Raw genomic sequence first — 18,394 nt, 5'->3', positions numbered from 1 at the left:
TTCTTTGGAATACCGAAAAAATTCAACTCTTATGTTGGTGGTTATGCCAGATCCAGATCTCCAGAGATGATTGCACTCAAAGAGAATGCCAACATAAAAATAATCATTGATGATAGAGTACAACTACTTTCTACTGTTGCAGGTAACACATTACCTACTGATAAATCAAATCTTCACCTTTCGGGTATTAGCATTCAACGGAAGATCAATAAAAGAAAGGCCTACTCTTCTACTAATATCGTAAACCATATCTTGTCTACGTGCCGAAACTGTTACCTGTGTAAAAATAATGTGATAATAGACAGTGAAATTGCCAGAAAAATAAAAAGGGCAATGTCAGAAAATATCACGATGGAATATAAAGATGAATCGATGAAAAACAAAGCACCAGCAAACGTTACTGCCATTGGTCAAACAGTCATTGATCCAAATAATACCAAAGACGAAAAGCATATTGGACCTTTTGATGAGACACCAGAAAAAACTGTGTATGACTCAAAATGGAATAATGATTATTCTACTGAGAACGAACTAAGAGAAGACAATAGCTATAATATCAAGAGAGAACATGGTGAACTATTTTATGGAACAGATTCAAAATGTCCAAAGTTAATCATTGATATTAATAGTGTATCATAATATATTTTTTGTATTAATATTCTACATAGCATTATTTCATCAAAAATATATTATGCATTACATTGATATGTGTTCATTATTTTTAGAGTAAGCTAGTATATCAAACGTTTAGAATGTCTAATAAAACGTCGGAGATGTAAGAAAAGGAATTTGTATACATCTATTGTCAGACACATGGGAACAAATTCTTTCTTGAATTCGCCTCCTGGATAAATAAAAAAAAGTATGACGAAACTCTAAGTAAGCAACAAACTCTTTCTTGAAGTTACCTCATGGATACACAATGCAGAAATTTCATTTAAGAAATTATCAAAAATTGTAAGTAAGTAGCAAATTCTTTCAAAAATATGTTAATGCCTTTAAGCAATATCTTTAAGCTTAATCCGTCTTTATTTTTCAGAATAGTTTTAAGCATTTCATTAAATTATGAAGAAATTGTAATTAAGTAACAATATCTTTCTTGAATTCGCTTCCTGGACACAATACATATATTTAATTCCAGAAATAATAATAAAATCACTAGTAAGTAATAAAGTCTTTATTGTTTTCACCTATTGGATACACAATACTGAAATTTCATTCAAGAAATTATGAAGGAATTGTAAGTAGGTAACACACTCATGTTACCTCATGGATACACAATGCATAAATTTCATTTAAGAAATTATCAAAAATTTTAAGTAAGTAGCAAATTCTTTCTTGAATTCGCCTCCTGGGTAAATAAAAAAGACAGTTCATTAAAGAAATTATGAAAAAATTGTAAGTAAGTAGCAAATTCTTTCTTGAATTCACCTGCTGGATAAACAAAAAAGACATTTCGTTCGAGAAATTATGACAAAAATTCCAAGTAAGTAACAAACTCTTTATTGTTTTCATGACTTATATACACGATGTAGAAATTTCATTAAATAAATTATAAAAAAATTCTCAGTAACTAGCAATTTCTTTCTTGAAGTCAACTCTTGGATACACAATACGGATAATTCATTTAAGAAATTAGTAAAAAATAAACAATATATTTAGAGAATTCAAATCTTGTATAAACAATACGGAAATTTCATTCTATAAATTACTAAAATATTTTAAATTAATTAAAAAACTCAATTTGTTTTAAACTCTGTTTTACAAATGAAATATGCTTACTTCGAGAAATTATGAAAAAACCGCAAGTTACAACCTTTTTTTTTCTCTTTATCAACAACAAAATTCAACTTTATACACGATGTAGAAAAATAGTTAGGTACAGAATGAAAAAAATTCTCGGTAATTAACAATTTCTGTCAATTCTTGGATACGCACTACGGAAATTTTATTCAAGAAATTATGAAAAAATTGTAACTAAGTAGCAAACTCTTTATTGATTTCACCTCTTGGATATACAGTACAGATACTTCATTCAAGAAATTGTGAAAAAATCGCAAGTAAGTAACTTTTTTTCTCTTTATCACAAGCACTTTACTCTGTTATAACGGAGTTATATATTTTATTCATTAAATTATAGAAAAAATTCAAAGAAATTATCACTTGCATAATGGGTTCCGATCCTTGGCTATGTTCTGCGGTCATTTGATTCGGGAATTTATGAAAAAAATTGCAAGCCAGTACCACTTTCCTTCTTGTATCCACATGCGGTACCAACAAAAAAAGACATATCTTTCACAACCTAATTAAACATTTAAAAGTAAGTAGGACACTCTTTATTGTTTTCACGAGTTAGATATACGACGTAGAAATTAAATTCAAGAAATTATGAAAAAATTATCAGTCTAAGTATCAAATTCTTTCTTGAATTCACCTTTTGTATAAACAAAAAAACATTTCGTTAAATAAATTATGACAAAATTCTAAGTAAGTAACAAACTTTATTGCTTTCACGAGTTAGATATATGACTTAGAAATTAAATTCAATAAATTATTAAAAAATTACCAGTCTAAGTAGCAAATTCTTTCATGAATCCACCTGTTAGATAAACAAAAAAAAACAAACAATACATTTCGTTCAAGAAATTATGAAAAAATTCTAAGTAAGTAACAAACTTTATTGTTTTCACGAGTTAAGTATACGATGCAGAAATTAAATTCATGAAATTATGAAACTATTCTCATTAAGTAACCATTTCTTTCTTGAAGTCAACTATCGGATACACAAAACTGAGATTTAATTCAAGAAATTATTAAAATATTTGTTATTAATTAGCACACTATTTATAAATTTAAAATCTTTGGATATACAGTACAGATACTTAATTCAATAAATTATGAAAAATCGAAAGTAAGTAGCTTTTTTTCTCTTTATCACAAATAATTTTCGCTTAGCTACGCGATATAGAAATTTAATTCAAGAAATTATGAAAAAATTCTCAGTAAGTAACAATTTCTTTCTTGAAGTCAACTCTTGGATACACAAAATACGTAAATTTTAGTCAAGAAATTATAAAAACTATTTGTAAGTAATTAACAAGCTCTGTATTGATTTCACCTCTTGAATATACAGTACAGATACTTCATTCAAGAAACGTGATTAAACACGTTTTTAAACTACATGTTATTTGTATGCCTTTCCTTGGCACCTTTCCAAACGAGCGGGGATTCCCCACTGGTTCCTTCACATTGCAAAAAAGTGAGCAGTACGAAAACTCCACGTTTTCAACCAGACTGGGTTTTTAGGGACCAATCAGGAGAGATATGCAAAGTCGACATAGCTTTATTTCATTTTTTTAAGGTTCATTTAGACGAGGTTACGTGCGCGCACGTAATCCCGTAATCGAAAGAGAAATCCGACATATATGCAGGAGAATAGTTTGGAGGCGGGAGAAAGCATTTTGGGGATATAGCCCAAGGTCAATAGGGCAAATAAATTATAAGCAAAATATAAGAGAAATCTTGAGAATTAGCATTAGGCTACACGAGCCCGAAGCTCTTTCTGGGCTGGACAACTCTGTTGAACAACAAGGGCTCCCACTTTTTACCTCTTCCCATGTTAGAGCCCTTCCTATCACAAAAAATGCTTACATATGAAGGGGGGGGGGTATCTATATGTCACACAGGCCTGACCCTTCAAATGGCATCACAGCATATTTTCCGAAGGGAGGTTAAAACAGAGAAGTCCCTTTTAGACCGCAATTTTTACAAGGGGCTGGAACAGGCTAAGAGGGATTTCCCTTCTCCTTTGTTTCCAAACATGGGAATATGAGTGAAACTCCCTCTAAGACCAACTCAAGTAAATTTAACTGAATTAAATTTAGTTAACAACCAATTTCAGGTGTACCTCGAGGTGCACCGTAACTAAAATTTGAAATGCTTTCCACAAAAGACAAACCAACAGAGAATGGCGATTCATCAAAATCTGCTGAAGATCGATCATGCACCATATGGCGATCAGCATGTTTTAGTTACATTTCTTAATGTGACCAAACCCTTTTATTTTGTTTATCATCAACTGTTTTAAAGACAGTGGCACAATTCGAAAAAATACAGGGGGTGGAAACAAGTATTTTATTTTTATTTTTTAATAAAGATATAAGACGCATTTCAAAATCTAGGATGGTAAATTTCTCCGATTAAAAAAAAATGAAGATACAAAAAATATATTTTTCAGGATCTAGGAGGGCTCTTGTCCCCCCCCCCCTCAGTTGGCACCCATACATAAAGAAAATACAAAACCCCTGCTTTTCGTCAACGTGTATAATTTTTTTTCTGTACCTTATCTACCGTGTATAAAACTTGTGTTTCGTGATAGTCGTAATGCTATCCAATCTGGTATTTATTTGATAAGATCCGGGGTCCCTCAATGTTCAGACCTGGGACCGAACCAATTCCTTATGTTTATCAAGGAACTACCTGAGGTACTACCACCTTTGAAAATATTATGATCGCAGATGACATTATTATTTTTTCATCTCATGACAATTTATCCATCTACTTTCGTAATCTTAACAACAAACGTTGAACTGCATCTGCTTTCTTGAATTAATGATCACGAATATTTGGATTCTTCCGCGTTTAGCTTCCATTTTTCCAGGTGGATATTTAAAGACAATTTTTTGTGTTAATCTGTACTGTGCTTATGTTTGGGTATCCACTTTTCCTTAATTATACAAAACCCTTCAAAAACCCAAAGTAAACCACTTAGGTTAATTTTATTGAGATATTAACCGTAACTAATCGTTAATAATAAACGCTTTTAACGTTAGTAATCGACCGTTAGTAAAGCATTTCTATGGCGCATCTGATTTCTTGTCTATTTATCCACACGACTTCGCTACTATGTCAAATATTTGCCAAGGTTAGTTTTCAGTCAACTTCCAGCAAATTTTCAGAGGTTATTTTCAACTAATTCAGGATTACCCAATACAGCATAGTTTTGATACCTCTCTTGAATTAAGACGAACAGTATTGGTTTAATTAGCGCCGTACCAAAAGATAGGAATTTAAACATAATCACAATAGAAAATGTGCAGATAAAAAACAATTTTTACCCCGTAAAATAGCCCCTGCAAAAAAAATTGTTTTATTTCTTATTTTGTTAGGAAGCTCAGGAGATACGCCTTTCTTTAATTTTAATGCTGCCGCTTTTTTTAGCTAACAACGGTGAACTGTGATGCGCTTAAGAATTGTGATGTGCGTTAAATTGTCGCAAACATTGTTTTAATTACGGTTGATAAATATTTTGAGTGTAATTAAAACAAGAAAAACACAATTCTTCTCTCTATTGAGGCGGCTATTTATCCTTGAAAAACAGGATAAATAGAAAAGAAAAACAGGTAGCAGCCAAGGGGCTGCCAACTTTCCACCACCTCACATGCATTTCAGTGTACCACTTTTTCCGCCACGCGTGGCACACTTCCTATATGCAATGCCTTCACGCGCCAACGACTGCACGCAATTTTTGAAAGTGGACGAACTCTCAGTAACGATGCTATTTATGCAATGATTCAGTCCCTTTCTACTGTTCTACTAGTCCCTTTCTACTAGTATCTTTCATCTTTTCTCTAGGCAACTCAGCAAGGGGTATTGCACTGGCGAGACACTAGTGCATTTCTACTTTCTACTACCTTTCTACAGGTATCTTTCATCTTTTCTCTTCGCCACTCAGCAAGGGGTATTGCACTGGCGAGACACTAGTAGCTTTCTACTTTCTAGTACCTTTCTACTAGTATCTTTCATCTTTTCTCTTGGCACCATACAACAATTACCCAATTTTCCTTTCATATTTGGCACAAAATGAAACTCATCTTGAGATGATTTCAAGTACAAATGGTCGTTAATCTCTATGCAGGATGAGAAATTGCAAAGATCCCATTTATGGAACAGAATGGATTTACTCAAGAAAAGTATAATATCTTGGAACTGCCAAATGAACACCAAATATGATTATAATTATTATGCTCTGTGCTGAGCAATAAATGTAATTATAGCCATCCTCCGACTCTTACCGAAGGCAAAACTACTTAGTTCCATTGTTTTACGTATAGTTTTCCACTTTCGAATTTATTCTCTTCCCCAAAAAATATTTTTCTTTACATACCCTGGGTATGGTATATTACAAAAATTAGCGTCGCAATAGAAAATGAACCCGTTTTAACCACCATTAGTGACAAAATTTCAAAGTACTTTAGTTTACAAACTTCCTTACATACAGTGCTAAAATTTAAATATGTGATCTGCAAAAGGTTCCGAAAAAATATTACTTCGGGTGTACATTTTTTGGAGTAAAGGCCTACTTCAAAAACTGCGTACTCCAAACACAGGTTCGCAACACCTACACCACGACACTTGATGCGGTTGTGAAAGTAGACAACCCCTTAGTGTTATTTCAAAATCATGTCTTTTTTTGGCACAATTAAAATGCAAAACAAACACTGTCTTTTTATAAAACAATTAACTTTAGTTCCCTATTCAGGGACATATCCAAGATTTTTTCAGGGGGGACAAAAGAATTTTTTCATGGGGGGCTACAAAAAACGGTACTTGTTAAGAATCCGGTAGTCACGCGAGAAAGACCGAGATGCTACATGAAAAACAGGTTTTTCCTGCATTGTAAGGTGTTAGGTTACGTATTTAATATATGCTATGTTTACCCCCACCCACTCCCTAATGTGAAAACATATAGCCAAAGTTTGTTTTTGAACTATTATATTTTCATCCCATTTTGTTTTATTTCACTAGCATTAACGAAACTTCACTTCTCACGTGACTACCGGGTTCTTAACAAGTACCCAAAAAACTTTTAAAAACGCATCAAAAAATATTTTATATTCATTTTTGTTAATTTTTACGAGTTGGACAAACATTACAGGGGGGGGGGTCAAAACCCCTACACCCCCCCTTCCCTGGATACGGCCTTATCCCTATTATTAAAAGCTTTCCCTGTTTTACATTGCCATATACATCATTACCGGTCATAGAATACCTGTGGGAAAGTCACATCGTGTCTCTGACCAATCACAGAGCGCAATTGTTAGAACTGTAAGCATATTTTGACATTTTAAGTTATGTACAAAAAGAAAAAAATTAATAAAGTTGAAAAATTTCGAAGTTTTAAAAAAGTTTGAATTAAACACTTTTAGGATATCGAGTGTCTTTACTGAAAAGAAGAAAAATCACACGGAATCCGGCAACTGAGTCTCTCAATCCCCGTAAAGCTCTTTTAAAAGATACAAAAACTACTTATTTAACACACAAAATTTCGTTTTTAATGACCACCAAGTAAAGAAAAACCACCCGGAATCAGGCAACAGAGTCTCTCAATCCCCTTAAAGCTCTTTTAAAATATACAAAAACTAATTATTTAACACAAAAATTTCGTTTTTAATTACCTCCAAGTAAAGAAAAATCACCCGGAATCCGGCAACTGAGTCTCTCAATCCCCTTAAAGCTCTTTTAAAATATAAAAAAACTAATTATTTAAAACAAAAATTTCGTTTTTAATGATCACCAAGTAAAGAAAAACCACACGGAATTAGGCAACTGAGTCTCTCAAACCCTGTAAAGCTCTTTTAAAAGATACAACAAATGACCACCAAGTAAAGAAAAAACTACATGGAATAAGGCAACTGAGTCTCTCAAACCCCTTAAAGCTCTTTTACAAGATAAAAAAACTAATTATTTAACACAAAAATTTATTTTTTAATGACCACAAAGTAAAGAAAAACCACACGGAATTAGACAACTGAGTCTCTCAAACCCTGTAAAACTCTTTTAAAAGATACAAAAACTACTTATTTAACACACAAATTTCGTTTTTAATGAGCATCAAGTAAAGAAAAACCCCACGGAATTAGGCGACCGAGTCTCTCAATCCCTTTAAAGTTCATTTAAAAGTTACAAAAACTACTTATTTAACACAAAAATTTCGTTTTTAATGACCATCAAGTAAAGAAAAATCACACGGAATTATGCGGCTGACTCTCTCAATCCCCGTAAAGTTCTTTTAAAACTGTGACAAGATAAACAACGACAAAGCACTACTCTCGTGGAACTCAATCCCCATTTAACTCAACCCCCAGGCAACTGTCTCCCCCTCGTATCTGAACCCCTGTCTCACCGAAACCCCCGTGCAACTGTATCCCCTTTAACTGAACCCTCGTGCAACTCAACCTTCCATGCAGCCCGTCCCCCTCAAAACACTTTTCAGCCATTTCTTTTTAAATTGACAATACTTTTCAAACGTTACTTATGGATTATACAGACCACATCGGTGATGTAAAGCTAGGTCAATTCACAATGTCATTCTATCGTTACTTTTCAATTAAGCTATTGAATACTTTCTAGCAATGTCTCTTGTAAGCGTCAAATCTATTAAGTATAATAGCATATACTTTGTATTGTTGATTCAAGCATCCCATTCTTTAATTACCCGTGAGGCATTCTTAACCATCGCAATACGTTTACGCAAATAACTTTTCGCAAAAAATTCGCAAATCTCGTAAACTAAAGAAGTAATTACCCTTTTCAAAAACATTAGTCCTTCTATTAATAAACCCATGAAACGAAATCAGTCTGATAGCGTCACATAATCTCGCTCCTAGTTCCAAAAATAGAATGAATTTAGGTTTCTTATTAATTGTTTTAAAAAAATTTTATAATATTTAAAAAAAAAAAAAAACCTACTAATAAGCTTACATTTTAATTACAATGTATTTAAACTAAAAAAAAAACTTGTATAAAAGGAAATAGACAACAATTGCAGAACAAATTGTCCTTAAATTGCGTAAATCTCTTGGCAAAGAAAGAGTGTAATGACCAGTAGAATAGAATACATTATATCGGTTTTTTTTTATAATTAAGTACATTATAGCATGACAAGTTTTTTTTTCTTAGAAAACCGACCAATCAAGTTATTATATTGGACTAACCACCAACTTTCTCTAATCGACTGACACACAAAAAATCAATGTCATAATAAAAAAAAAACATGTCTGTTAAGCCATGTAGAGCTCATTGTAATGAGCTCTACATTGTAATGAGGGTTTTGGGGGAGTGTTCGCCTCAAAAATATATTTTCTATCTGGAAATCAACTACGCTGAACAAAATGACTATCTCAAAATTTTGATTGGATGTGTCTGGGAAAATGATAGCCTTGGGGGGGGGGGGCTAGTTGCCCTTCAATCATTTTCGCCTCTTGAAAGGGGCACTAGCCCATTGAATTTCCAATCAAATGATCATTTTTTGAAGTTTCTACGACAACACCTTCTATAAAAACCTTATATGCCCCCAGGGCATAACTTAAAACCCTTGCCCCGAGGGTTGTGGGGGACAGTCCTCCTCAAAAAGATATTTTCTATCTGGAAATCAGCTACGCTGACAAAATGCCTATCTCAAAAATTTTGATTGGATGCGTTTGGGGGAATAATGGGTGTGAAGGGGGGTGGGGGGCTAGTTGCCCTCCAATCACTTTTGACTATTAAAAAGGGCACTAGTCCTTTGAATTTCCAATCGAACGAGCCTGTTTTGAAGTTCCTACGACAACGCCTTCTATAAAAGCCTTATATGCCCACAGGGCATAACTTAAAACCCTTGCCTTGAGGGTTGTGTGGGAGTGTCCTCCTCAAAAACCTATTTTCTATCTGGAAATCAACTACGTTGAACAAAATGGCTATCTCACAATTTTGATTGGTTTTTTTAGGGGGTAAGATGGGCGGGGGGGGCTAGTTGCCCTCCAATCACTTTCGACTATTAAAAAGGGCACTAGCCCTTTGAATTTCCAATCGAATGAACTATTTTTGAAGTTTTTACGACAACGCCTTCTATAAAAACCTTATATGCCCCAGGGCATAACTTGAAACCCTTGCCCTGAGGGTTGTGGGGGAGTGTACTCCTCAAAAATATATTTTCTATCTGAAAATCAACTACGCTGAACAAAATGGCTATCCCCCCATTTTGATTGGAGGTGTTGGGGGGAATGATGGGCGTGGGGGGGGACTAGTTGCCCTCCAATCGCTTTCGACTATTAAAAAGAACACTATTCCTTTGAATTTCCAATCGAATTAACCTGTTTTGAAGTTTCTATGGCAACGCCTTCTATAAAAACCTTATATGCCCTAAGGGCATAAGTTAAAACCCTTGCCCTGAGGGCTTTGGGGGAGTGTCCTCGTCAGAAAGATATTTTCTATCTGGAAATCAGCTACGCTGACAAAATGCATATCTCAAAACTTTGATGGGATGTGGTTTGGGAAAAGTTGGGCGTGAAAGGGGGAGGGGGGCTAGTTGCCCTCCAATCACTTTCGACTATTAAAAAGGGCACTAGCCCTTTGAATTTTCAATCGAATGAGCCTTTTTTGAAGTTTTTACGGCAAAGCCTTCTATAAAAACCTTGTTAGCCTCTAGGGCATAACTTAAAACCCTTGCCCTGAGGGTTGTGGGGGAGTGTCCTCCTCAAAAACATATTTTATATTTGGAAATCAACTACGCTGAACAACAATCGTATTGACATTTTAACTGATAAATTCAGACGTTTTGAACTGGACTTGTTAGGAGTTTTTGAAATTTTTATCTCTTGAGTAGGAAGCTGAAATACATTTAACTTACTCAGGTAGGAAAGATGGTGTGCATAGGAAGGTAGTAGGGCCCATGATGAACAGCGAAGCTCCTAAGTCTTGCTTAGGCTGGGAATATGTTAATACTAAAATGCTAGTTACTCATTTTTTTTTATTAACAAATGGGTCACAAAAAAACTCAATATAGAAATTTCCACATAATACTAACAAAACAAAACTGCATATAATGCTAACAATATAAAAATAGGTCCCGATACATAATAGCGTGTTTGGGACGACCCAAAAAAGCGACCCTTCAACAATTAATACTCTAATATACTTCCTCAGGGGAAAAACTCTCTGACTCCTCCTCCTCCCCACCCTTACTAAACAACTAATCAACATTCTAAAGATAATATATTTTTACAGGAACTTTACAGGGAAAGGAATCCCACACTCATACTCTATGATTCATCATGCTTCCTTTCATATACCGACAGTCACCTCAATCAACTCATAAATCAGTTTCTCTTTTAAAATTCACAAGCATATACTCACTCCCAAATCAATCATTCAATCCATGTCTAAAATTAAATATAAAAAAACAAGTTTTTTCAACTGAAAGGAAGGAGTAATATTAAAACTTAAAACGAACAGAAATTATTACATATATAAAGGGGTTGCCCCCTACTCAACACCTCACTCTTTACACTCAAGTTTTTCAGTACTTTTAAAAAAGCGTCTGATTGTTCAAATTAAACGGTCCTTGTGTTTCAGGATTCATTATTAAAGAATTGGGATAAAATTTAAACTGTAGCGTAAGGAGCAAGGTGCTTAGGAGGGGGTAACACCCCTCATGTACGTAATAATATCTGTTCGTCTTAAGTTTTAATGTTGCTCCTTACTTTCAGATGAAAAAACTTGTTTTTTCCAATTTAATTTCTGATCTTTTTTAAATAATGCCAGGAATCTGGCCCCACCTCCACAGAGAAACCCCCTCCCCACGGAAATATCCTCTAGACAATTCAATGCCGGTGAAAATTTACCCCGGACAATTACTCTTAACCACTCTGCGCGTAAAATTGAGACGAAAAAGAGAAAGAACATAGAAAAAGAACTTTGTATAAGAATTCTGGCAAATTGCCCCAGTGTATAATTTCCCCTGACACGTTCACTCCCTTGAAACTTCCCTCCTCATGGAAAATTTCCCGTGGAAAAACCCCTAGCAGAGAATTGCCCCCCACCCCATCCGAAAATGTATGCCTACATCCAATAACAAATACTATGCGCAAACAATGGGCAAATTTTATAACTTAAACACCTTTCCCCTGGGGCTGTGGGGGATCCATGTTATACCCAAAGGCATAGTTATTGGGCCTTTCAACTATGATGAACAAAATGGCTATCTCTAAATTTTGATCGGGCGATTTTGGGAAAAAAGGACGGGGGAGGAGCCTAGTTGCCCTCCAATGTTTTGGTCACTTAAAAAGGGCACTAGAGCTTTTGATTTCCGTTGGAATGAGCCTTCTCCGAATATTCTAGGACCACTGTGTCAATAAAATCGCCCCTGGGAAAAAACAAAAACAAATGAACACCCATCCGTAATCTTTCTTCTGGCAAAAAAATACAAAATTCCACATTTTTGCAAATAGGAACTTGAAATCTATACAGTGGGGTTCTTTGATACGCTGAATCTGATGGTGTGATTTTCATTGAGGTCACTTGACTTTTAGGGGCCATTTCCCCATTTAATCGAAAATTGAGAAAATTTTCTCAGGCTCGTAACCTTTGATGGGTAAGACCAAACTTAATGAAATTTATATATTTGAGATTAGCATAAAAAGCCAATTCTTTTGATATCTCTCTTGTTCTCAAAATTCTGTTTTATAGAGTTTCGGTTAATATTGAACCGGGTCGCTCCTTACTTACAGTTCGTTACCACGAACTGTTTGATACTGGTTAAAACAAATGCATCGCAAAGAAACGATTTTTAAAATAAAAAACAGATGGTATCAATTATAGTAAAGTATTCGATCATAAAATGACTAATAAGTTAACATGCTATGCACATAGTTGTATGTCGGCCACCCTTATTCATTATGCTATTGTGTCTAAGACTGGCAGGATCGATACAGAATACTAGGAAATATTAGAGTGCTTTTATTGCTGTTGAAAGTAAAGGCCAGAAAGTACTGCCTAGAAAGGGTAGCCACTAGACCCCGGCGCCGCGCCGGCGGATCGACCGAACGCCGCCGACGAAAGGCCCGATCGAACGCTGCCGAAGTGTCGTACCGCCGCCGGCGTGCCACCGGCCCGCCGCAGCCGGCAGCGGTGGCGGCGTTCGGTCGACTTTAAATTATTTCTGCGACAATTCTTTATTGCGTCAACCGCAAAGTCGGAGCTTTTCCTTCTCGTGTGGTTCAGTATTTCAATTTTCCTGATTAGAAATCAAGCAGGGTTTACACTGTCCCCGAAGTTGCGGGTATTTCCCCGAAAATTTATGTGTCACTCCAAAAAAAAATTTGGTTCCCCGAATCCCCTAAAATCACCCTATCACGATGCCACCCCTGGCGATTTATCACCAGTGACTTTCTCTGCCAAATATTACTTTGCATACCATAATTCTTCGAAATGATTTAAACTCATTTCATAAAGACGATACTTTTTTTTGTCAACATACGAAGAACTGTGTATATTGCAATATTTGCAATAGCATATTCCATCTGTCTGGTTTTTATGCAAAGTAACAAAAGAGACGAAAATTAATGAACAAGAGAGTATAAGCGATAAAGTGAGATACTTGTGCTAATTCTTGATAGAAAATTACTATGGAATGATCATGTTGAAAGTAAAATAAAAGTCGCCAAACAATATTCAACAAAATTGTTATGTGGTGCCAGAACCACTTGGGGTCTTAAACCATTTGCCCTAAGGAAAAAGCTGCTATTGAATCCACCATTTTGTATGCAATACCCGTATGGCTGTCAGCGCTGAATAAAAAAAAACTTGTAAAAAAGTTAGTGTCTGTCCAAAGAATTTCTATGGTTTTGATTTCCAAAGCTTTTTTATCCGCTAAAACTGAGACAATAACGGCTTTAGCGGGATGCCTTCCTATCGATTTTAGAGCCAAAGAGATATCTCTCACCAGATATCTAAAGAGAGGAAGGCCTGATTACTGGCCACCCCTCAATAGATTAAATAATTATAATTTAAATTATAATTCACATTATACGGACTCGCAAGTAAATTCTCTATTCGGTAATTCCCTTTCTACATCTAATAATTTAAATGAAATTCATAAAACCTTACGTAAAAACCTATATATGAAATGGTATGAGCTATTTTGCCAAGCTGTTAAGCCCTGGACCCTTCAGTTTTTTACTGATCATATTGACCTTGTTCAAGTCAAAAAAATTACTCCTAATTATAAGCTGACACAAATTGTAACTGGTCACTGTAAATTAAATTCATTTCTATGTATAATTAATAAAAGCGATTGTTCCAATTGTGATTGTGGTGACGAGGAGACTTTATATCATTATCTGTTTGAGTGTAAATTTTTTGAAAATGAAAGAATTGAAATCGAATGTAAATTACAAGGTTTTTCTTCCTCTAATAATTTTAATATTAATGTTATCTGGTTCATCAATGAGCCTTGGTATGCCGTTTTGAAATACTTCAACCAAACAAAAAGAATAGACATTGTATAATTTTTTTTTCCTTCATTTAATTACTATTAAGTGCTAATAATTGTTGTCAATATATTGTTTTTCTTTTCCTTATTTCTGTGTGGTGTTTAGTATTTTGCTTGTGTTTCTCAGTTTTTGATATTTTATGCTATATTTTGTAGATTAGATAGTGAAATACTCTGTACGGGTTTAATCACTGAATAAAATCATTCATATCAGGGCTAGTTTTAAAAACACGTAATGCTGCAATACCGTTCAACATTGTCTTTTTTGTCCAGTAAAACTGGACTAAATTGGGTATTCATTTATTTATTGGGGTTCTAAATTTTATTCAATACTTGTTATTCCTTGAAACAAAGGGATGTCAATACAATTTGCGACTTGATAATTTTCTACGGCTGTTATAAAAGGCGAACGTATTTTGGAATTAAGGTATTTAAAATAGCCGGCTTATATCTAATTTATTGGACCAAAGAGGATTTCAATTTTTACCGAAATTTATTTATTCGAAGGAAGTAAATTTGATAAGCATAATAATAAGGCGTTCTTACAATCAGGATTAAACCATTCGCATAACGCGGCCTGGCTATAAATTTTATTTTATCAACATAGCCCTTAAAGGCTGGGTCAAACCATATTTTTATTACAAAATAGACTCTGCTCTTACTTTCCACCAAGTTTGGCTGAAGATACTTTTGAACCCTAAACCATGGTATTTAATTTGACTGCAGTCAGGTCAGCAGTACTTCTGACAAGGTTCGAAAGTCAAAAGCTTGCTTCTTTGTCACTAAGTCATTTGCTATACTGTCGGTATAATTTTCAGAGGAACTTAAAGTAGTTCTTTTTAAATAGCCTTACACCACTTTCGCAAAATAAAACTATAAAATCAATATTATCTTCAGTGACTACGTTCTGACTACCTAGTAATAGGATTTTCGAAAAGGCAACTAGAGTTCGAGGGTCAAACGACCACAGTAGCTGGGACTAAGAAGGGGAAACCACTTGAAGTTGAATGCATTACTAAATATGTATTTGCGGCTATAATTAATGGTATAATTGTGATAATCATACCTTAGGTTTTTCAGGTAATATCACAGTAGTCAATAAGGACATCGTATCTTCACTTTTAGTTTTCAGATTGGTCAACAGAATATAAAGACTTTGCAAGTATGATCGTAAACATCCATGATTTGCATTTCCTTTATGAACAAAGAACTTCGAATTTGTGATACGTATTGCAATATATCTAGGACCAGCAAATACATTTTGCTGGTCCAAGGTGGGGGTGAATAACATTTAGGAGAAAGCACCAGTCAAATTTACTTTATAGTGGTTCAGTCATGTAGCTAGTGCATGAGCTGCTAAATTATGGTAAAAAGCTGTTTTAGCCTTTTTCACTATTCAAGTGTTTTAATTACAGGAACTATTTCAAGTATCCAAATAATCCTGGAGAACAGTATAAAATGTTCCTCAGGGTTTTCCAGTATTTAATCAAAGCTGTCAGTGGGGCTGTAATAGAACTGAATGACGATCCTAATATTTCGGCAATGCAAGTTATTGAAAACTTTAAAACCCTGGTAAGTAACCCTGGTAAAGTTCTACCAAATCATATTATTGAGTTAGGAATAAAGTGAATATACCATTCGGTGCCTTTTTTTATGCTGATTACGAATATATTAATCATTTCTATCGGAAATGAATTTTAGCCCCCCCCCCCCTATATATGCCAATTCGGGGTTAGGTTAGGTTGTAGAAACATATACACTGAATTGGCATATATAGGGGGGGGCTGAAATTAATTTCCGATAGAAATTATTACTATATTCGTAATCAGCATAAAAAAGGAATCGAATGGTGTATTCACTTTATTCCTAACTCAATAATATGATTTGGTAGAACTTTACCGCAACCCTTTATTAGTCTTATCCGTGCCATATTAGATCAGATCTTAGTAAAATGAGGTGTGATTTGCAATTACAATGCTTAGTCTGGAAATGTCGAATAAGCATTTGAAAAATAAAAAGGTACCTGAAGATAGTGAGCTTCTAAATAAGAGCAAAAAATTTATAAAGAGTTTATTAAACCTTTAATGCAAAGGCAACGTGAAGTGCTGCAGCAACGAAGCAAATCCAGTGACAAAATCTATTAAGGCTACCCTCTAAAAGCAGAAACAAAATCCCAGCTTCTCTTTCCAGCCAAATTTAATCGAGCTTCAGTAGATCATTTTCGATGATCGGAATGGTGGTCCAACTGACTTAGCTAACAAGTACTGGGTAATAATTTGAATTTAGTGGACAATCTAAAACCGGGGAAAAAATGTGTAGTACTTAGATATTAACTTTAATAAAAATATAATCTATCTTTAGAAAAAACCTTTTTGTAATAACAAAGTTTTGCAACTATAAATCCATTATAGAAAACTTTTTGGGAGCTAAAATGTAATGCGTTTAAACGCATTGCAAAATTTCGACGACTTAAGAAAAACCTGTCACTTCAAAGTTTCCTATTCTCGATCTTATGTCAATTTTAAATTCTTGGTCAGCATGTCTGAGACTCTAGGAAGGCATGCTTTTCCAAAAACTAACAAACAAGTATGTCTTCAATAAGAGAGTCATGCATACTCCTGCCATTTACCCGTACTCCCGCCATTTAAACTTTTGCCTCTCAATTACTTGGACTATCTGTCTTAGTTTTTCTTTTTCTACAATTAGCCATGTCTTGATGCAACCTATGCAACCTACTGCAAAATACTTGATAACTTCCATTCGAAGAAACTTCTAAAGAAACCATCAATTTTCTAAAGAAACTTCTCAGAAAGAAGTTTACAAGACCAAGCTAAAATTAATGGACAACAGGTGTCTCTGGAAACCTATTATTTTATCACATTTAACAAAAGTGGGGTTCAACGGTATACAGTTGCAATGAAATTCTCCAGAATGGCTTGGAAGCTTGCTAGTAAGATCTGGGTAAAGGGAATCATAATTCAAATTTGAGATCAGCTTCAGGCATTTATCTTGCAAGCTTTTGAAAATTGTTGACAGTCGTTTACATGTTCGACTAACGTTAAGGATATCGCTTGAATTTGAAAACGAGCCGAACAGAAGACGGGCTCAATAATATAGCTCTTAAACAGAGCAGGAGAAAGAATTGCGTATTTGCCGGTTCCTCTTCGGACATAGATTCTTTTACCTGGGTTTACCGGCTCCTTAGATTCCAAAGAGGAATCTTCAAACGGATTTGATGGCGAGAGTATATGGTACAATAAGCCTTAAAGGTGTAAAGATTAACGCTCCTTTTAGTTGTTGGAAGAAACATCGCATTAGAAATAAGGAAGCTGAACGCACGAATGATATTGAGTGTATCAAGAAATTGAAGAAAGTCCAGAATTATCACTCAAATGACCAAATTAGTAATATCAGAAAGTGTCTTGGGATAACTGAATCCATAATTGAAGCAGAGCTAATGATGTGGAGTCTAAACAGTTGCTATAAACTTGTTTGTAACAACTAATTGGAACAACTTGCACAGACTTGTTGAGACGGTATTATGCAGGAACGGCATGCGGTGGACAGCGAATTTCCTTTTCTTTGGAAGTGACTTTTACCTGCATGAGTAAGTACTATACATGGGAAGGCCCTCTAGGATTATTACTACAGACCACAACCCGATTGGTAAAGGATGAAGGCATTAATCTAAGCTTCATTTTGGCTTCCCTATCCATCTCTCTCTCTCTCCCTCCCTCCCTCCCTCTATCTCTCTCTCTTTCTCTCTCTCTCTCTCTCTCTCTCTCTCTCTCCCTCCCTCTTTCTCTCTCTCTCTCTCTCTATCCTTCCGTCTCTCTCCTTTACTCTATATTGTACTATTCAATTTGCTTCCTTTTTTTAAACAAGAAAATCACGAATATCTCAAAAAGAACTGCAAATTTTATTCAAAAGTCATATGAAACACCTTAAGAAAATAAACAAGCAACAGTGAACAAAAAAGCTGAATGTCACATTAAGATAGTTTATAAGGAGTCGAATAAACTTTTGAACAACGAATTTTAATAACGAATTTATATTCGACAGTTATCAGTACTTTCACGACAA

The 18,394-nt window shown here is 34.7% G+C and overlaps 1 protein-coding gene across 1 annotated transcript in view; it reads left to right on the top strand.

Annotated features, from left to right (window-relative positions):
* IFT57 (intraflagellar transport 57) overlaps positions 1–18,394 on the top strand; it is a 193,028-nt gene that overhangs the window by 96,570 nt on the left and 78,064 nt on the right. Inside the window, exon 2 of the mRNA XM_089090239.1 lies at positions 15,727–15,883. Within this exon, the coding sequence (XP_088946365.1) occupies positions 15,727–15,883 (157 nt within the window). The remainder of the gene's footprint in view (positions 1–15,726; positions 15,884–18,394) is intronic.

The sequence above is a fragment of the Artemia sp. Qi Xiang Cuo genome, chromosome 6 (assembly GCF_049724085.1).
Source record: "Artemia sp. Qi Xiang Cuo chromosome 6, ASM4972408v1, whole genome shotgun sequence".
Lineage (NCBI taxonomy): Eukaryota > Metazoa > Arthropoda > Branchiopoda > Anostraca > Artemiidae > Artemia > Artemia sp. Qi Xiang Cuo.
This window is presented reverse-complemented; position numbering and strand designations above follow the sequence as displayed.